Here is a 21,188-nt window from a genome sequence, read left to right on the forward strand (position 1 = left end):
CCTATACTGGAAAAAGCAAACTTCCTGCCAGACCCTCGGAAGGAGATAGTCACCAAACCATTAGCAGTTAGTTGGTGATCAGAGGTGATTGCTTTATGCACTTCTGTTTTGCTTCTTTTTTTTTTAACCTGATTGTGTGTGATGCATGATCTCTGTTCATCAGCAGATACTCCCTGCTCATGCAGGTCAGCTCACTAAAGGTTTCCAGCCCCCTGCAAGCTGAGCAACACAGCTTTGGGGGGGACCCTCAGCTGGGGTTTGAGGTGGGAAGGGATGACAGGAAAGCAGAGGCTTTCTATGAAGCTTTCCCATGATCCAGAAGGTACATCTTCAGCCACATGGCTTCTGCAGGGTCTGAGATGGGGGACCAGGCTGGGAGCTGCTACACAATGGGCCAGCTGCTCCCACTAGAGGAACGGGCAGGAGAGCCCCAGAGACCATCTCCCTGCCCAGTGATGCAGCCTCCAGATCTGCTCTCAGACCCTCAGTTCCTGCAAACACCCAGCTCCTTCACTGCATGGGGGAAGCCAGGATGACCAGGCTCTGGGACTTGGCAAATGCTGACACAGAACAGAGCAGCCAGTAGCCTGCCAGGGACAGAGGCCCAGTCCAAAGTTCTGCTTCCCTCTCTCTCACTACAGTACATCCCCATGCCAGTGCTGTATGGAGTCTTCCTCTACATGGGTGTGGCCTCCCTGAACGGCATCCAGGTAAGGCTATCCCCTCCCTAGGCTGATCTGACAGCAGTCTGCACTCTGTGTCTGCTTCCATATCCCCAGGACCCCAAGGGCCTGCTTTCCCAGTTCAGTGAAAGAGTAATAGTGACAATGATAGTACCATTTAATATGTGCCAAGTAAAATAATTATACCAGGTGCTTTATAAGTGTTCTGTAATTAAATCTAGGTAAGTCAGTCCTCTGATACCGATTTTACAGATGAGGAAACTGAGGCTCAGAATTCAAAACCCATATTGGGCTGACTCCAATGAGCATTTTACTCTCTTCTCTAAGGCAACTGTGGCAGAAGAAAACATTTTATTTTGTTTCATCCTTCATTTGTCATGATATACCAGGATGTCTTGGACAGTTGTGTTACAATTAAGTTGACTGTTCTTTGGATGTGGACAGTGTCCATTTGTGGCCAGCTCCAGGGCTATACCCCTCAGGCAGGGCTCAGATTTAAGCCCTGCCCTAAGATCTCCAGTCCCCCTCTTGTGTATCCTTAAAGCCTGACCAGGGGGTCTGCTCTATGAGACCCCACCGTGGCACCCCTCCACTCAGTCCCAGACCCCCAGCAGAGCCACCCAGGTCCCCACTGCCTGGCTGAACCTCACTCTGTCCTCTCCAGTTCTGGGACCGCTGCAAGCTCTTCCTGATGCCGGCCAAGCACCAGCCGGACCACGCCTTCCTGCGGCATGTGCCCCTGCGCCGCATCCACCTCTTCACCCTGGTGCAGATGCTCTGCCTGGCAGTTCTCTGGATCCTCAAGTCCACAGTGGCTGCCATCATCTTCCCAGTCATGGTAAGGTGGGCACGGGCTTCCAGCTCCTGCTCAGAGGGTTGACTTGGGCAGGCATCCCCAGGGATGTCCACCCTTGCCCTCTCCTCCCCGCTGGCCTGTCACTCTCAGGTTCACAGAGGCAAGCACAGGACAAGATTAGGGTTGTACATGCAGGCCAGATAGAGTAAGGGGGGAGGCAAACAGGGAAGGGCTGTGCAGTGGGCAGACACTGCAGTGACATCCTGCATGCCCACCTATACCCAGCCCAGGTCGGGCAGCCCTGGGGTCCATGGGACAAGCTGGGCAAATTCAACAAGGAGCTGGATTCCCTGCCAACATTCAAACCATGTGCAGAATTAGCTCCATCCTGGATATAAATCTTTTCACCACTGAAAATAACTGAATTTTAAAAGATGAATGGGGGTGGAAACTGGTGAGAACTAGAATCAGAGATGAAGAACTTCAAAGTCCTATGTCATTAGCAGGACATTTGGTGAAGCTGGGAAAGTACACGGGAATTCTTTGACTATTCTTGAAATTTTATGTAAGTGTGAAATTATTCCGAAATAATTCCAAAATAAAAAGAAGAAAAGCCAACATGTTATACCTGTTCCCTAGACACCCCACTGGGAGGCAGCCCCAGGCCCCTGCTCAAGAGGACTGGAGCCTTGGGTAAAGTCCTAGGTGAGCCCCAAAGCCCACAGAGTGGATGAGGGGCCACAATGAGGACACAGAGGTAGGACTGGAAATGTGCCCTTCCAGGAGGGCTCTAAGTCAGCCATCTTTTAACTTTGGCAGCTCACTTAGCAGCTGTTTAAAACTGCATATGCCCAGGCCTCACCCCAAATCAATTAAATCAGAATCTCCTGGAGAAAACCAGTAGTAATATGTATAGTAAGTTTGCGGGCAAGGATAAAGGTGCAGCCCAGGCTGAGAACCAACCTCCTGGGGCAGGGAGATGGTCCTCCCACAGTGCCCCAGGGGCTCAGAGGTAGTGGGAAAGAAAGCATTGGTCCCGATCAGCATGGACCCACTGCTGTTTTGTTCAGTCTGCACCAGCCCTGAAATACTACTAGTAACACAACCCAAGTCACAGAACCAGGAAGGAGCTGAGCCAATACACATGCCCTCAATTTTTAAAAAAATTTCCATGCAGTGAAATTCATTCTGTGGTTCTAAGAGTTTTGACAAACATACAGAGTAGTGGTTCCACAACCACAGTCATGATACAGAACAATTCCATCCCCCCTAAAATTCCCTCATGCTGTCCCTATGTGGACGGTGTCTCTTCCCACCACTGCCCTAGCAACCAGTCATTTGTTTTCAGAGGCGGGGTTTCTAAAACCCAAGTCTGTCTAACTTTCAAGCTCAACTTGCTCCCAAGAGGTCGGGCCAGCAAGGAACCAGTGTTAAATCCAGTTGGGTGGTTTTCTCCCTGACCTCATTGAATGGTGAAAGGACAATATTTGTAACTACTTACCCTGGGCCCATTGAGTTTGTTAAAAGATCAGTATTTAATCTTTCCCAAAGAGTGCATGTTTTTTCCTTTATTTTGTTTATCCTGAGCAGATAAATTTTCTAGACTTTCCTTTAAAAATTCCAGATATTCCAGTATACTTTATTCAGCATTTGTTTACAGAGGGATGGGCAGCTCTCAGAAATGGGTCAGAGGGACAGTCCCAAAGTGCCATCTCTGAACCAGCAGTAGCAACATCCCCTGGGAAGCTTATTAGAAAAGCAGATTTTCAGGCCCCACCCCACACCTGCTGAATCAGAACCTTGGAGGGTTATACCCAGCGGTGTGTGCATTAACATGCCCTCCAGTGATCTGCTGAGAGCTCAAGTTTGAGCACCACTGATTTAAAGACAGCTGTGGTTCTCCAGCCCATGGTCTCCACCTGGCTCCCCACCTTGATTTCACAGGCTCTGTCCCTGTGCATTGTCGCTCAGCTGAGGAAAGACCAAATGAGAGGAACTGGGTTGGGCAGGAGGAGAATATTGGTTTGTGGAAGCTTGGAGATGCCTCCAAAGACACTGACCAGAAGTTCTTGCATATATCTGACTGAGGGAGAAAAAACTGCCACAGTTTGGGGACTTGGGTCTATGGTTTTCTCTGAAATCTCACCACAGATTTTGGGCCTCATCATTGTTCGAAGGCTTCTGGACCTCATCTTCTCCCAGCATGATCTGGCCTGGATTGACAACATCCTCCCAGAGAAGGAGAAAAAGGAGGCAGATAAGAAGAAGAAAAGGAAAGGGGCCCATGAGGACAGCGACGAGGAGGTGGGGAGGATGTGAGGCCTGGGCCAAGGGGAGAGATCCCGACCTTCCTCCTCTTCTGACAGGACTGGGAAGGGGTGCTTCTCGGGGGACTAGCAGCGATGGCTGGGGCCTGGTCCAGGGTGAGCTGAGGCTTCTGCTGGTCTTGGTCTGAGATGTGGCCAACTCAGCTGTTTGCATAAATATCCTCAGGGTGGGCCAGAGTGAACAAACCAGCCCCCAACCCAGGGAACACTTGGGTGACCACGCATACCCCTTCCCGTTCCTGTGGGCTCTTGGGGCCATTAACAGGGAGGAAGACTCAGCTCCATCATGCAGAGGTCATGAGGACTGACCTCCAAAGAATGGAGCAGGCCTGGGGGAGGGGTACATGGGGACTGGTGAGCAGACTAGACTCCTGGGTGGTGGGAGGACTGGAGACTCAGTTGACTTGGGCCTGCCACTAGGGACTGGGGAGAAAGGTACTGGGAGAGGCACTGAAAGGTGGGTGGCTCCATCCCCCAGAGGCTGGGGACCATCCAGTTGCCCTGTCTACCCTTCTTCTTCCATGCTTCCTCCCCATCTGCCTGGAGAGGGAGAGGGAGATAAAATACTCAGAATCAACAGATAAGAAGCCAGTCCAGAACTTACAGTAAATCACAAAACATTAGGCAGAAAGATTGTCTAGTTCATGCATTTATTACAAATGATTAAACTGCCCTTTCAGGTCATGGGGAAGACAGTGTAACTCAGAGAAGACAAGTTGGGACTCTGTGGCATCTTACTACACAGATGGACAGTGACGGGGAGGTATAGGGGGGACTCAATATTAAGGGTGAATGTAATAACCACATTGTTTTTCTTGTGAAACCTTCATTAAGAATGTATATCAATGATATCTTAATTAAAAAAAGATGACATAGAAGAAAACCTAAAAAAAAATTTAAAAAAAATAAAAAAACTGCCCTTCCAAGATAGAATTGATTCCAAGAATGGACATATAGCTAAATAACTAAGAGGGAATTAGGAAAACCATTCTTGACTTTGAACCTGCTCATTTCCAATACACTAAACTGCCCCTGCCATCTCCTAACACCATGCCTGGCTCCCATTCTCCCAATCTGACCTCACCTCCCATCCCTGCCTCCACCTTGAACCATTCTTCTAGTGATCTTGCCTTTTGCAGAGCAAAGCTGTTTACAGGCAAATTTTTGCTGACTGGTAGCAATTAAACCGTTTTCTGATGGTAGTGATAGACCAAAACTCCCCTAGTTCTTATTACTGTTCCTCTTCCAGGAAAGGAAGAAACCCATTATTCATACATATGTTTTTCATTGATGATTTGCTAAGGTAGGTTCTGAGAAAAAGAAACTAAGAGTTTAAGTGCCTTTTGAAGACAAATACTATTCTTCCATGATTCATTCATAAATATTTGAATGGCTACCATATTCCAGGATTGGGAAAAACATCTCTGGATTATATGGTTTATTCAGTAGAAAATGGGATTCAGTTGACATGGACTCATTTTACATACGTCCCAAGTAACTGGTTACTATGACAGTTGAAGCTCTACTGATGATTAATATTCCTAGAAGAGTTCCTTCCCATCCAGGACAGTGGGCTAACTGCATGATTCCCCCTCTGTGGGCCTGTGTTTTTGCAGCACCCTCTGTTCAGTCTTGATGTGGGAAGACTAGTGGGTGGTACACTGTGGGTGCTTGTATTTTCCATCTTGGCAAGAAAGCCAAAGCTGTTGTGTTGTGGTGTTTATCAACTGTTCCCACTGTTTCTCTCCAGCCCCAGTTCCCTCCTCCCTCAGTTATAAAGATTCCCATGGAAAGTGTCCAATCAGATCCCCAAAACGGTGTCCACTGCATTGCCAGTAAGTAAAACACACGGTGTCGCTCCCTTCCTACTTACTGCTAACCCTTCACCTCTTCCACTGAGGAACTTCCATCTTTGCCTCAGGGGATCTAATGGTCTTAGATGCTGGAGAACTCCTGTACCAGGCAGAGCTCAGAGATAACCGGGATCTCCAACCAGATGGAAACCCCAAGTCAAACCCCACAGACGCTAGTGATCAATCCTCACTTTCGTTTTGGCCACACCCCTCATCCCTTCCTCTCCCCTGGTGCCCCCAGGTGCCTGTGGCCCCACCCTGAATTCTCAGACCACATCAACCCAAACATGCCCCGGTGAGTCTCCCATGTTTTCCAGTGGTTGATGAAAATGACTGAGAGATCAAATCCAAGCTGAGTAGTCCTCTTTAGAGAAACAGGTAGCCTAGTATTTGGATTATAAATTAGAAGTGAAGGTCCTCCTGGCTGGGCTGTGACTCTGTATGAATCACAAGCACCTTCCACCTGGAAGGGGTCAAGTGCTGCTCATGGAGATGCCCGGGGACTCTCGGCCCCTCCAGTTTCAGCACCTGTCGGTGGGCTGTCCTGGGAGGAGTCAAAGACCCGGATTAGGGATGTGCCAGCCCCATCAGGGGCCTTTGGACAGCTTCCCACCACACTTGCCATCAGAGGCGCCTCTTCTGTGTCGGCTTCTCACTCTCCTCCCCCTTCTCAGCTGTGTGCTCCCATCACCCTTTCTTTCTCTTCCCTGGCCCTGTGTGTGTGCTTCACACCCATCTCACCTGGCTAAGAGCCCTCTTGGCCCCTGTCCTCCCCCAGGGTAGCGTTGGCCCTGGGCTGGAGAGTAGGGAGGAGAAATGGATGCAGGAAGCACTGGAGAAGGAGGCTGTTCTTACTGTAGTCCTCACACCTGCCCCACATCTGACATTTTCATTTTCCTGGCAGGAAAAAGATCTTCCAGTTGGAGTTACTCGCTCTGATTCTTCCTTCAGTGACTCGGAACTCGATCGAAGGTAACAGCCATGAGGTAGACTCCGTGGGCGTTGCATAAGAGACTAAGCCATGGCCAGGAGGACTGAGGGACTTGGATTTCACAGGCCAGCCAGTGTCTCAGTAAAAGGCTTTTGCTAGTCCAAAAGACCTAATCCTTGGCTCTCAAGTAACAACTGTGTCCTCCTCCTGCTATGACAGCATGATCACAACACACAGAGATAATTGACTTTAGAAAAGGAAATGATCACAAAACATTTGGCAGAATGAAAATTGAAAGCAAGCATTAAAAAAAAGCAACATAGAGAAAAACTAGGCATGACCTGAGTATATGTATTGAAAGCCAGGATAAATGAACTCTACAGATCAAAATGCCAGGTACTCTAATATTCTGTGGAATAAAATGCATGGTTAATTAGCAAAGATCAGAAAGAATATCAAGAAAAGCCAACTATCAAAGACTAAGTGGAGATTACATAGTCAAGAAAGGATTCAAGGCCCTTTCCAGGAGCCTCATTCCAACAGTGGGATTCCTCAGTGCTCTTGATGAGAAGCTAGCTCCCTGTGTGAAAAAAGTGGGGCCACTTTATAACTGAAAACTACAGAGCTCAGAAATGGAAAAGGGCTTCAGAGGCAAGAAAGTCTGCCTCCATTATTGCTAGGAAAAAGGTACGTGCCCTCCTGCTCCATGAAACCAGACAGGAGCCACTCTGGACTATATCAAACACGAGGAAAAGCCAAAGCTATCCCAAGTCTAGAGGCAGACAGACCTCCACACTTAGATGGCACTCATCCAGATTTTAGAAAACATGTACAGGACCTTCTGAGTTGAGTCAAAGCTGTTATCACACTGCTGGATAAGAAGAGAGATTTATCACCAGTATAAGCCTCCTTGAGCAGCAGGCCCAAGGCCACTCTAAGCCCAGGAGTGTGACCTGTCCAGATTATGGCTCTGCCTGCCTTCTCATCCCACCTACACCCTTAATGCCACTGATCTTGTAAATGTGTCAGGAGAAAAAGCAACAATCTATCTTTATTTTCATCTTAAAGTTGCCTACACTAAACCGAATCCCTAATTGCCCCAATGTCAGTCAATGGAGAGAGAATTTGGACCAGGATAGGGCATATCCAAAAACCTGTTAAATTACACAAGCATGGGACAAGGTCAGAAATGCATGAAATTTGCTAACTGGTGATGGCACCAACCAGCTACACTGGTTCTACTAATTTATGAAAGTAGTTGGAAGCAGAGATTACTAAATAACAGGATTCCATTTCAGTGAAGATAAAGGCTCAGCCGCATGATCTAATTGAACGGAGTATGCATCTGTGCTCTACCAGGCACGATGCTTAATGGCTAGGGATATAGAAAGACAAACCTGTTAACAAAGACAGTGCCGTGTGCCAAGAACCATAATGCACTCATCAGAGAAAGGACAGCGCTGTAAGGAAGGGAATTGCCTCATCTGGAGAGTCTAGGAACAATGATAGGAGTCTGCCAGAGATACCGAGTGAGAAGAGAAAAAAGGGCATTTCAGGCCGTGGGAACAAGCCCACAGCACTGTTTGAAACGCACACACAGCAAAGAGCAAGATGGATAGGTCAGTCAACTGGAAGTCGACAGGTGAGGGCATAGCCTTGCCAGGCTAAGGAACTTGGAGTCTATCTTTTAAATAGGAAACCACAGGCAGTTGTGTGATCTAGAAAGTTCACCTTGACAGCAGTGTAAATAGGTTGAAACGTGGCTAAATGATGACAGTTGAAGGCCACTTAGGACACTGCTCATTCCCATGATGTGTTGAGTCCACAAGCAAAGACAGAACTATTTGCATTAGAGGGCTGTTCTGGAGGATAGCGTTAAAAACACCAACATCATTTTTTCTTCCTTTTTCTTGTTCAGTATCACCCTGCACTTCAAGATTTCCTGTCCAGCTTCACCTACTTTCAACTACTCACAGAGCCCAGTGTTCATGGTGCCACAGGTAAAGATAGACATGGAGTCAGACTGTGACTTCACAGACATGGACAGATATGGAAGCGAAGCTGGCAGTGAGACCACCCTCTAGGATCCCACTTCCCCTAGAAAGGGCGAGGAGGGCATGGTGTAGTCTTCATTGTGAGGGTCTGGGCCAAAACCCTTCTCAGAGCCTGCTTCCTTATTTATACCAGAGTAAGTACTCTGCCTGATAGAGAACTGGAGAGCTATCCATGAAAAGTCCTAATTTCAAGCAAAGCTCTTCTCGTCCATTTGTAGTTATGAACACAACTAAAGCTAAATGTTATACTTTATGTTAAAATGCAGTCCAGCGTAGAAATTGTAACATTTCTTGAAACAAAAAGAATGCTTGCTCCCTAAAAGCATAGCTAAGATAATGGGGCAATAGTAATTTTTATTTTAAGGTTAGATTTTAATGTATCTAAATGGTCTTTGGAAGAACTGTTAAAATGCTCATACTTCAACAGACCAAGGCTGGAAAGTTTGCAATTTTGCATATTAAGAAACATCTGAAAAAAAAAAGTTGTCTTCTTTGCTCTCCATATTCTTCAGTTTTCTAAGGGTTGTATGACAAGCTTGAACTACCTGCATTACGGGCCTTGTCCCAGCACAGGAGTGTAACTGGGGCTTTCTTTCCCATATTGAGAAGTCAGTTCCAGACGTCTGTCAGTGAAAGAACCAACATGTTTGAGTAGATAAATGTTTTTTTAAAGAGAGTTCTTGTTAAAGTGGAATTTCAAACCACATGTTAAATCAACAAAATGATGCTTTAAATTAAAATCACTGGTTTTCACTCAGGAAAATTTTCTCTATGTATTCTGGTAGGTCCTTCCTGCAAGTTTTCAATGGCCTAATAAAAGTCAAAACTCCCATTCGCACTAACATTGCATGTTAGGCAGAGCTAATGTCAAATTTTGGAAGATTGTTAACTTTGCAGTTATTAGACTAGTATTTTAAAGGAATGATTGGAAGTATATTGGGTAAATTAAACCCATTAATAATGAAGCAAATCCTTTCCTCATGGATTTAAGATCAGTCTATCTTCAACCCACATTTAATAAACACCCACTATGTGCTGGACGGCCACAATGCATTTGACATTTATCTGCTCTGAAACAACTATAGATTTGAATCTCGAGTAAATCACTTTGGTTAGAGTTACTACATTTACTCAAGACACAAATGCAGGTGCGTTTTATAGTCCTTTGTATTTTTAAAAGACAAAAACACTAGATCATTAATTAACACCCTGAGTACCGGGGCAGTTAACTGCCTCTGTAATCCCCAAGGCGTAATACAGTGCCTGATACATGGAACACTCTCAATAAGTGTTTATTAAATAAAATCTCAGCTCCTTTCCAAGGGATACTGCCAAGAGGTAGTAAAGCTCTAAACCTCTACCACTTCTACTCACAGCAACTGAATTACTTGGCTGCTCACTAATCCACAAATACCACCTGAATTTAAGTATAAATTCTTTATCTTCATCTGCACCTGGGAGAGCTAACCATCTACACTTAACATTTCAGTTTTAAAACTTGGCTATTTCCACTATCACTTTGCCCAAACTGTAGAAATGTTATGGATTCAGAAGTAAATGTGCTTGATCAATCAAACAAGTTGGAAAACTATGCTAGTTGTTGTAAATTGATCGTTATAATTTTCCACCTTATGTCATTTACATTTTGTATGTACATGAACATTTTAATTTCAATAGCTTTTAACAAGTTGACCTATTGTTACTTCTCCATGCGTTAGGTCAGTACTTTTTTCCACTTGTGACTACAATTAAATAAAATTTAATCCTGTCTGCTCATCTTGCTCTATGCTTAATAATTTACGTGAGTTGTCAGATTACATTACGTTATATACCCCAGCTACACCTCACAAAAACATTTCCAGTAAACTATCACCTTTCATCTCCAGAAAACTATCGAAAGAATAAAGGTAGCTGGCAAAGGAACGAAGGAGTAGGTCAACTCCCCATTGTTTTCCTTTCTCTTTCTGCCTCAAGCTGCCTGGAGCAGGACCTGCTTCTGTCTGCAGTGAAAGCCAAAATACACAGCCCTGGTGGCAAACACACAGGGAATCTATCCTAGCCTCAAAATGTGTGTGGCAAATACCTTCCAATCTGTCAAGTCAAAACACACATTGAAAAAAAAAATTACATATATATATAAAACTTGGCAAGCACATCAAGAAGTCCTTTGTAAATTTAACAATGTGTGAATTGAATACATGGTTTAGGAAACACTCAGAATGGTTTAGAAAGCAGCCTGAACAAGACTAACCACTTAAATGAATCTTATGGATTAACCCCCTAGCTGGCACAACCCATTGGGATGTAAGAGTAAAAGAACTAGGCTGGTTTCCCAACAGCTCTTTGAACCCGTTTGTTTAAGGCATACAATTGGGTGCCACCAAATATAGAAATGCCTAGATCAATCACATCCAATGAGATAAAGTAAGTAAGGTAAGGTCACAACTAATACAGTAGCAGGAAGATATAGTATTTCAGAAACTCATTCCACACCAGTCAGAAGTGCTTTATTTAAAAAAAACAAAACAAAAACCTTTAATCAGCAAGTCTGATTAAATTCAGTATTAACTCAAGCTCTCAAAAACCCACTGGGAAAGCCAACAGGTGCATCAGTGAAAAGCAGGCAGCTGCTGACAATTCTTTGGTGGAAAAGCAAGGTGCATACTTACATAAGCTGCCCTAATATTATCAAGTCCAAGTTTTGTATTTCAAAAATAGGTTTCCAGATATATCAAAAAGACCATACAGACACCCTCAACAGTACAAAAAATTAACAGTGAAGTTTAAAGGATATAGGAAAAGCCAATATGATAATACATACAAATCATCTATAAATTAAGCCTTCCAATCCTAGAAAACTAAAATGGGGAGACCTCGTGAATGGTAGCACACATAAAATGAGGACTAATAGCACATGAAACAATCTTAAACACTTTCCCATGACTAAACCACCAAATGACAGCTTAGGATACTAACATGTAGATTTTCTTCTAGTTAGCAAACAGTACATACATAAATTAGAGTACCTTTTTTCTGTTCAGTCACCATTTCTTACTTTTTACCTTTTCCCTATTTTTCTCTAACAACATTGTTCCTTTGGTTTGATCAGCTGAACTCAAAAGGTTTGGAACCCAAAGTGAGTACCAACTCTTACTGGAATAGCACTTGGGAAATGCAATCCTAGAAAGGCAAATGTAACCTAAAGTGGCTTGACAAAGCTCAGCATCCATTCTCAATGTGACCATGTTCCCCATGTCAATCACTAGGTTAATGGCGTCTCTTGGTTAGATCGCATGACCCAGCAGGATCCTGGCATGCTCTCTGGTGAGGTACTGCAGGGCTGTGTGCACAAACACCCACCCATTTACACTTTCAATAAATACAAAGCATCATTTTAAATCATTTCAGTAGAATAAATTAAAAAATATTGCATTTCGTTTGGCCTGTGTTGCCTCTTGAACTGGCTTGGAGTGCTGTTCATGACACAACAGATGTAACAGTTAATTAGTTGCTACTCCAAGTTCCTTAGGCTTCAGTACTTCCCGCTCTTCAGGCCTCAGCACCTTTTTGGCAGCAATAATGGTATTCTTCATTAGCATTGCCACTGTCATGGGACCAACACCCCCAGGGACTGGAGTGATGTAACCAGCTTTCTTCCTGACTCCTACATAGAAACAAGATTGGTGGACTGATTTAATTATGGCAAAGGAAATGTACATATTTTAACACATCACGGAAGAAGCATTCACAGAAAAAGCAGTGAGATATACACGCACCTTCATAAGCCTCAAACTCATAAAAAAATCACATCAATATTACTCAAAAGTAGAGGCTTTTGAACATATCAATAAAATAACACGCATGTATGAAGGAGAGCTACTCAATGAATAGAATACATCTAATAACCTATATAATTTACCAGCCACATTTTTTCCTCCACATTAAATCAACTTAAGAAACATCTCAGTAGATTAACTGGATGGAGGTGTTACTATAATAATAAGATACCTCTTTTAATTATTTACCTACAATACTTTCTTAATTTTACTCAATTTTTACTTAACTATTCTGTTTGCCCAAAGCACCAAGTAAAATAAATTTCTGGAAAGTGAGAAGTCATGATTTTTTAAACCAATCTTAAAGGTAAAAATACTGGGCTTGTGTCTAACAAAAAATGTAGAAACAAAAAGCTAGAAATAGGTTATCAACATAAAATTTAGATGAATATGATACCTTAAGAACTGAAAGGAGGAATCTACTAGCATATTCCAAAATTTTAGGAATATGGCTTTTTCCTGGACCATTTTTAACATTCCAGGTTTGTGATCTCTCCTCTCAATACAAAAATGAGAAATTTATAACACTGGTTAGGAAATTAAGTAGTTTAGTAAAATCACTTCATTACATTTTCAGACTTGCTATAAGTCATGAAGCTATTTCAATTATGAAAGTCCTAAGGAAAAAAATAAATAACTCCCTGGAAAGTTTATACCTGCTCTCCATAATTTTATGATATAAACACCTTAAATGATTCTAGAATGGCTGTAATTACTTAAATGTCTTCTCTTAATTCTTGTGGAATGCACTTTAAAATGGTACTACCAGGATAACACAAGTTTAGAAGTGAAAGTAAAATGATCTTTCCTAAATGTCCATTAAAAGCAGTACTTATAAATTTTACATTTTAAAAAAGTTATACCATTTACCTTCAAAATCCACATCTCCAACCAATTTGGGTTTGGCAGTTATGGGATCCTGAATTCTATTTATTCCCACATCAATGACGGTTGCTCCTTCCTTGATCATATCTGCTGTGATCAAGTTTGGAATGCCTGGAAATGGAGATGAGCAGTTTAGTACTGAAAAGAAGGCTCCACCTGTCAGATTCTTATCTAAATTCAATTCTAAGAGGCCTGGAGGAATTAATTAGCTTGTTTTATAAAAATCTATAAAAGCTATTAACCAAGGAACCATTTGAATTTCACATAGTAGGTAAAAACACTTGAGGCCTTAGAAATAACATTGTATAACGGGATGCCAGAAACCAATTCCCCATGCACACCTCCCTCCTGTCTTTAGGCAGCTCACAGTACCATTCCAGGGGGAATGATGAATGGAATGGCAGCGAGGCAGACACATTCTAAGGTCAGAGGTGCAGCCTCAACCCTTCTGATGCCCACCTGTCTTACCTGCAGCCGAGACCACAATATCTGCAAGAATCGTGTGCTTCTTCAGCTGCTCTTTGGGAGTGTAGCGATGTGATATTGTAACAGTGGCATCACCTGCATGTTCAGAAATAGGTCTGGATTTCTGAATTAGAGCTGGGGTTGGGTTAAGTCTCACTTGGTCAAACCATTGTAGAAATTCACTGTCTCTGAGAAAATGACTGACTTAATTTATGTGCCACATTTTCTAGGCAGCTAATGGTTATTTACTGTTTAAAAATTAATGCCTGATTTCTTATAACCTCTATCCCTTGGTCCTAGCTCTACCCTTTGGTGTCATATATAATTAAGTTTATTACTTATACTATTTAACAGCTCTTCAGGAATTTTACCTTTTCTGAGCAAAATATCACTAGAATTACTCAAAATTTTTTGAAAAAGTATACTGGAAGATACCTGGAAATACAGTTTTGCTATTATATCTGATATAATCATAAAAGGTCATATGATAATCCCATGTGATAACAGATTTATGAGGCTTTTTCTCAGACAAATTAACAGAACTTGACATGATATGTGACAGTCATATCAATTAATCCTTTGCAATGCTCTAAGACGTTTTCTACCAAATGCAGAATGGGATACTAACTTTGAATAAGAACTGCTTCTTACCAAAGCTATAAGTGGCAGCTCACAGTACCATTCCCGGGGGAATGACAAATGGAATGGCATTTTGTTTTTTCAGAGGCAGAATTCAGCCCCCCACCTCTGGGCTACTGTCACACTGAGTCTATGGCATAGGGAAACCTACAACACAAAACCTCCAATCACCCAGACCCATGGTTTCTAATTACCTGCAACCATATTTATACTCAAAACCCAAAATTTATTTCTGAGCCATATCCATTTCTGAACTGGTCCCATAATAAAGGAATATAAAGTAAACTCTCAGGTGACACTGAGTACAGCTTCTCCCTACAAAGGTTACTCCCCAGCTATCTGTTAACAAAGTCACAACAAACACAAAGTTTACAAAGTTCATACTTCCCAACACCCTCAGCACAGCCTCTGAAGGTTCTCCTGTAGGGGAGAGGACAACATTTCTGTGGAAGCAATTTCCTTACCTCCAGGGCGCTCATGCGCCCCATCTGTGTGCAGTAACATTGCGATGGGCATTCCAACATTTTTTGACCTTCCAGCCACAACCACATTCTTCCCTAGGGTTGGGATACCTATGAAAGAATATATGTATTTGCATTAAAAGTAGTGCCAGACAAGCTTAGAATGAGAACCAAAGGAAAAGAAAGGCAGGTGGCCTTGGACGTGAATCTAATTATTAAAATGAAAGAAGTCTCTAACTGCCTCACAGTCAACTAGACCTGTCATGTGCTACACATAGTGAAGGCTAAAAGAGAAAGTACCCTGTAAGCTGTAAAATGTCATAGGAATGTTCACTATCACCCCCATTAAAGCTTATAAACTCACAAAGCTTATAGGGAGGCTTCTGGATTAAATAGCAGAAACAATGTCAGGCAGCTGCTAAGAGAGGAGGCTCTGCGGAGCAGGACCAGAGGATGTGGGGGGAGTTTCCACTCTTTGTTACTGCATAAATTTTTGCCATTTCCCAGTACTGCTTTTACAATATAAACACAGACACGCAACTGTGGGATATACCTACCAGTTCGCTTAATTATTTCCCACACGCCCCATGGGGTAGCTGGTAACATGGAATACTGGTCCAAACACATTCGCCCGACATTAATTACATGAAAGCCATCAACGTCCTTGTCTGGAGAAACAGCATTGCAGATCTTTCTCTCATCAATGTGGTCTGAATAAGAAATCAGAGAATGGCCTTAAGTCACTGCTGCATGGTTAGCACTGCTGAACTCCAGCCTATCTGGTTTTGTGCGCAAACCTGTTCCCCTTCTAACACTTGCCTCATGATATACTTCATCTGCACAGAAGGAACACACATGGAGCAAAGTCAAACCAAATGTGGATATCAAAGCCAGAGTCCTCTAGCATGAACTACTTCCCTCCACTGTCCTTTGTATCAGGATCTCAATAACTGACATTCTGCGTAGGTCTGTCCCATATCTAATAAAACATTCATTCTCTTTTGAGTTTACCTCCACTTTAAGTCAAATCCACACGGGGGCAAGGTGCACAAAGTCACCAAGCTTTCCACAACTCAGAAATCATTTTAAATGGTGGAGTCCACACTTACCTGGGAGAGGTAGCTGAACAAGGAGGCCGTCTACATTATCATCATTATTTAGTTTACTGATTAAATTCAACAGTTCTTCCTCTGAAATTGAAGCTGGTTTCACAATCGTCTCACTGTTGATTCCTGTGAGAAAATTTCAAGGTCAAGAAAACTATCGAGCCATTTAAGGAGTACTGCTATGGTTCCTCTGCAGTCTTCTACCAGAGGTTTTTATTATCATATCCACCCTGAAAAGCTTGAATTGGTTCACAAGGAACCTAAAAAGTAACTCACAAATACATACACTAGAGAATGCAAGCTTGACACTTTCTATACATTATTCTACACCATTTTATGAACAAGAAAACTGAGGCTCCATGAACTTGAAACACAAGCCAGCTAGTGACAAAGCCAATCTGTACAGTTCCGAAGCCCAGGTCTTTCCACTGCACCATGCTTCCTTCTCAATGTCCTAAAAAGCCATCAATTGCTAGTTTCTAGAGGTTCTAAAGGTTTTTCAGTGAAAAGGGTGGGAGGCCTCAATTCTCAGTGATAAAGAATAGAGTATACCAAGGGCTCACAGTCCAGTAACACCGCCAGCCACACCAGGGATTTCACTGCCTCTCAGAAGGGAAGTGTACACAGGGCTCAGACCACTGACCCGCAGATGAGACTCAGAGGCACAATTCAGCCCCCGACCTCTGGGCTACTGTCACACTGAGTCTATGGCATAGGGAAACCTACAACACAAAACCTCCAATCACCCAGACCCATGGTTTCTGCTCAAGACCCCAACCACTTCTAAGCTGCATGATTCAATTGGCTTTGGAAGCAACTGGTGGAGAAGCCAAAAACTGTTTCCCAGAAGTCAGAATCATTTCCTTCAAATCTGTGAGTCTGTCTCTTCTAGGCCACATCAGTGAGGTCTCCTCAATCAAATGCTCAAACGTGTCAGTCAGAGAAACATTATTGCTCAAGAAAAGCAACATTAAACCGTGAGCAAGGTCACTAGTCAAATGTTAAGATGAAGGACAGAATTTGGCTTACAATCTGGAAGACACCAAGGTTACCAACCATATTCCTTCTGTCCTAGTCTATAAGCTTCCCCAATCGAAACAGCCTAATTTTTTTATGACAAAATTTTGGATATAGTTCAATAACATTAGCTCCTCTGCTTGGTTTTCCTAATCAGAAAAAGAAATAACAAACTACAGTGGGGTTTGCCTCGAATAAGCCTTAATTTAACAGCTGTCAGGGTCTGAGAGCAACACATACCCACATCTGCAGCTGCCCTGGTTTTGTTGAGGACATAGGAGTGACTCGCTGGATTCTCGCCAACCAGAACCACACTCAAGTAGGGCCGTTTGTTGCCCGATGCCACCCACTCTTCCACCTCTTGATGCACTTCCTGCTTGATCTGCTGGGCAAGTTTCCTTCCAGAAATGACAACAGCTTCATTTCTGCAGAGGGCAACAGAGTCCACAAAACCAGCTAGCTTAAATTCTTGTAAAAAGTAAAGATCAGACTACAAAACAGGCTCTCCCTTTAGATTCCTGTCTTTGGTGTCATGAGGAATGAACGCTCCAACCTCAAGACCAATGAAACATGCAATTGATTGAAATATTGACATAATTTCCCTTTGTAACAGATATTCAATTCTCAGGGATAATATCAAGGTACTGGGTATCTTGTATGATCAGATATGATTAGTACACAAACCACTGTTTGTTAAAATGGAATTTTAAAGCTTTAACAGTCCTTAAGCCTTTAATACCTGCTTTCCATTTGCATTATGATTAAGTGCCTACTTTAAGCCAGATCTCAATGTCTGGTTTAATGTCTGATATAATGCAATAATTTTGTATCTAAACCTTCTATTAATCTGTATTTGCATCTTGGGAGGTATTAAGAAGATAATTTTATAGCAAACCAAATACTTTTACCCTAATTTTATGTAACAGTACCAGAATAGCACAAAATACATTATAGCATATCATATATACCCATGATATATTAAAGAATTGCAAACATGTTCATATTTACAAATCCATTTCAGAATTAGAGCTGAGGGGGACTTCATTAAAAGGGCTTTGCTGATACAAATACCGCTGGCAACATTACCCACCCCAGGCCAGAAATATATTCCCAACCCTGAACACTACAGACTGAAAGACTACTTAAAAAGGGTTTAGGACAGTGATCTGTACTGAATGAAATAACATATATAAAGTGCCAGGCATACACTTTCAATAAGAATTAATTTCTTATTCTCTTTTCTTGGTCAAACTTGCACACACACACATATTTATACACTCATGAGGATATATATATTCAGTAAGAAGCACTTAGATCACAATTCATTAATAAGTTCCTTTTAAAGCAATAAACTTAGAGAAAACTGTAGCAGCACATCTGAGCTAAGACTAATATACTAAAGTTAAGGACACAGAGTTCTGGGAGAACCTAGTGTTCCAAGTCCCAAAGGCAGATTCTGAGCGTCATGCCAATTTGCTTAAAAAAGAAAAAACAAAACTGTCAAAGAGTAACAGGAACCAAAAACAAAGCCATAGCACAGTGACTATTTCTAATGATACACCTCCTCTGCAGGCCACGACTCAGCAAAAGGTGACGTGCAGTCCAGAGAGTGAGGCATTACCTCATTTCCCATCACCTTTTGCCAAAGGGCAGAGAAAGTAACTGCTACCCAAGAATGAACACAGAGACTCAGCTCAGTCCCACAGGGAGTCCAAAACATATTAACTGTATTAGTTAACACCTATTTAGGAATTAAGTGTTTTCACAGAGATGTTTAGAAAATTTCCTTTAAAATTATGAATGAAAAGACTAGAAAGAAGTCAAGAGGATTGTTTAAATGAAATTCAAAACTAAAATCCAAGTCAGGAGCATCTTCACTTTCCTCCTAATTCAAAAGCCCCACAGTACTGTAATTTTCCATGAATAAATACCAGGTGCATTTCAGAATTCAGGATCAGGTTATTTTGGGAAGAGTTCTGTCATCTACTACTTCATTGTCAGTCATGAAAGCCAGTAATTAATGGAGTGGTAATGAGTGAAGAAAGACACAAAGAGAGATGGAACAAACATCTATTAAACACTAGGTATTTTGCTAAGAGTTCCGCATACAGTACTCTCAGTTACCTTGGGGCTGTTACCGTAATTGTTATACAGAAGGGGAAACTGAGGACAGTAGAAACAAGATCCAAATGCAAACCTCGCCTCCAAAGTCCATTTTTCCCTCACTCCATTGTCTCCTAGACTGCAGTACTATCCCTCTAACCATAAGTTTATGTTCCTAAAACCCTCACACCAATACCTTCTGCCCCAGAAAAGAAATACATTCAGACTCATATTTTTAAAAAGACATTATTTTACATTTACCAGCCAGCAGTGATCAAAGCAATACAGAACCGTAAATACCAAAGGGAGCATCGCCTTCAGAGATGTGGAAGCCTACTGACTCACGGAGAAAGGAGCGCGTTTATCACTAGAGAGTTAGCAAACCGGCCCAGTTCTTTAGGTCGCGAATTAGAGGATGTTTATCAATCTCCTTTCACTCCTGAAAGCCACAGGCACGTGTGGCCAGAACTCAGGAAGTGGGGAGAGAGGGAGGAAAACAACAATGAGAGATGGAACTGAGGACAGATTAAGGTCAGACTGAGAAAAGCCTTGGTGTCTCCTCACAAGTCTTCCAAGAATGCACCAACTGCATTCTGTGCTCCAAAAGAACCTTGGCAGTGTCTCTAATAACATTTTTACATTGAATGGAAATTACACACGGTTCTGGCTCGTGACAGATAGGTGAGTTCCTCTAGAGAAAGAAGTTCTCTCTAAAATTCCACAGCCTAGCACAGTGGGTGAAAGAAGGGGCTGCTGTTACAAGGCTTAGGTCTCTGGCAATGCAAAGGCTCTAAAGATGGAAGGGATAGTGTACAGATTTACGGAGAGAAATCACAGCTCACCCCATCCCCAAAGACTCTTCAACCTAGGTCTAGCAATGGGAGTGTGAGGTCCAGAAAGATCAGGGAAAACCCATTACCTCCCTTCGCAAACGCAGAGCTACCCCTCTCCTCCTCCCGGGAATTTAGCACTTGAGTTTACTCAGCCTGGCACTGACCAGCTCGCGTTAGGCTGCAGTGGAAGCCCTGCGGACCACAGCACATTTGTTCCCTTGGGAGGGAAAGGATCAGCTTGGAGCGCAGCGCGAGCCACATCCACCTTCTGGGGAAGGAGGAAGGGCTGGTACCCCGCGGCAAGCCGGCTCGGGGATTTCATCAGACTGCAACCACCCCCTCCGCCGCTAGGGTCCCGGGAAGAGGCAGCGCGCCGAAGGCTGCTCATTCAGAACCCTGCCAGGCTTTCCGCAAGACGACTCTCGGCATCACCGCCAAAGGCTGTCGGCAGGTTCCGGCCGGTAGCCTCCGTACGTTCCCGCGCAGATCGGGGCGCCCCAGAGCCGCCCGCGCCTTCGTTCGGAACCTTGGGCCCCGTCCCGCGCCGGAAAGGCCCCCAGAGAGGGCGACGCCCCGAGCCTGCGGGCGACGGGCTTCCTCCAAAAGCGGACTACCGGCACTCGCTCACCCCGCGGAGCGAGCGCCCAGGTCTCAGGCTACGGCAGCGCCGGGCTGCCACGTCGCCCCGCCACACCCCTCCCGGTGGCCACTACCGCCCGGGACGGAGATGCTCAGGAAGGACGTCCCTCGGCGCCCTCCGGAGCCTGGGAGGCCCCCCAGCCCTCGATTCCCCGGGCTTTCGGCGCTGCCCCACATCCCGCCCCTTACCTGACTGCCGAGAGGTGTAAGGGGCAATGGTGGAGGCGGCAGTTCTGTGCGGGCCGAAGCAGCCGGGCGGCCAACGTGGACACTACCGAAGGAACACCCATGGTTTGTGCGGGTGTCTGCGCCAGGAGAGAAGCGCGCGCGCGGGCAGCCCAGTTATACCGCGGCCGCGTGGTAGGCCCCGCCCCCCACCGGCAGCCGTTGGTCTCTGCTCAGGAAAGCCCTGCCTGTGATTGGAGCAAGAAGAGCCAGCACCGAAGCCCCAAACGGCTGGGAAGCCTCGGTAGCACGCCGTGATTGGCTGAAGAGGGCAAGCCCCTTCCAGGCGCTGCTGCTGCAGAAGCCGGGCCAGAGAGCTAGAGTTCGTTCATTCA

At 44.0% G+C, this 21,188-nt stretch overlaps 2 protein-coding genes across 12 annotated transcripts in view; one reads left to right on the forward strand and one right to left on the reverse strand.

Moving 5' to 3' along the window:
* Positions 1-10,420, forward strand: part of SLC4A5 (solute carrier family 4 member 5) — an 81,616-nt gene extending 71,196 nt beyond the window's left edge. For 6 of the 10 annotated variants that reach the window (XM_037027221.2, XM_037027217.2, XM_037027224.2 and 3 more), the window contains 5 exons: positions 642-710; positions 1,348-1,521; positions 3,631-3,783; positions 6,564-6,631; positions 8,509-10,420. In XM_037027221.2, coding sequence (XP_036883116.2) covers positions 642-710; positions 1,348-1,521; positions 3,631-3,783; positions 6,564-6,631; positions 8,509-8,674 — 630 coding nt within the window. In that variant the 3' untranslated portion in view covers positions 8,675-10,420. Of the gene's footprint in view, positions 1-641; positions 711-1,347; positions 1,522-3,630; positions 3,784-5,556; positions 5,642-5,900; positions 5,955-6,563; positions 6,632-8,508 lie in introns of all 10 variants that reach the window. The other 4 variants (XM_073211227.1, XM_037027220.2, XM_017668718.3 and 1 more) reach the window with 2 other exon arrangements.
* Positions 10,421-11,134: 714 nt separating this feature from the next.
* Positions 11,135-20,963, reverse strand: MTHFD2 (methylenetetrahydrofolate dehydrogenase (NADP+ dependent) 2, methenyltetrahydrofolate cyclohydrolase). Of its 2 annotated transcripts, none has more exons than XM_073211231.1 (8): positions 20,818-20,963; positions 17,294-17,478; positions 16,040-16,162; positions 15,488-15,640; positions 14,934-15,041; positions 13,825-13,926; positions 13,351-13,476; positions 11,135-12,308 (listed from the first exon to the last, which is right to left on the reverse strand). In XM_073211231.1, the coding sequence occupies exons 1-8, from the start codon at positions 20,916-20,918 to the stop codon at positions 12,145-12,147; spliced, it is 1,062 nt and encodes a 353-aa protein (XP_073067332.1). In that variant the 5' UTR covers positions 20,919-20,963; the 3' UTR covers positions 11,135-12,144. The 2 variants fall into 2 exon arrangements, with proteins under 2 accessions (XP_073067332.1, XP_017524172.1); XM_017668683.2 differs by having other exon boundaries at positions 13,834-13,926; positions 20,818-20,962.
* Positions 20,964-21,188: the final 225 nt, after the last annotated feature.

This window comes from Manis javanica, chromosome 1 (genome assembly GCF_040802235.1).
Source record: "Manis javanica isolate MJ-LG chromosome 1, MJ_LKY, whole genome shotgun sequence".
Lineage (NCBI taxonomy): Eukaryota > Metazoa > Chordata > Mammalia > Pholidota > Manidae > Manis > Manis javanica.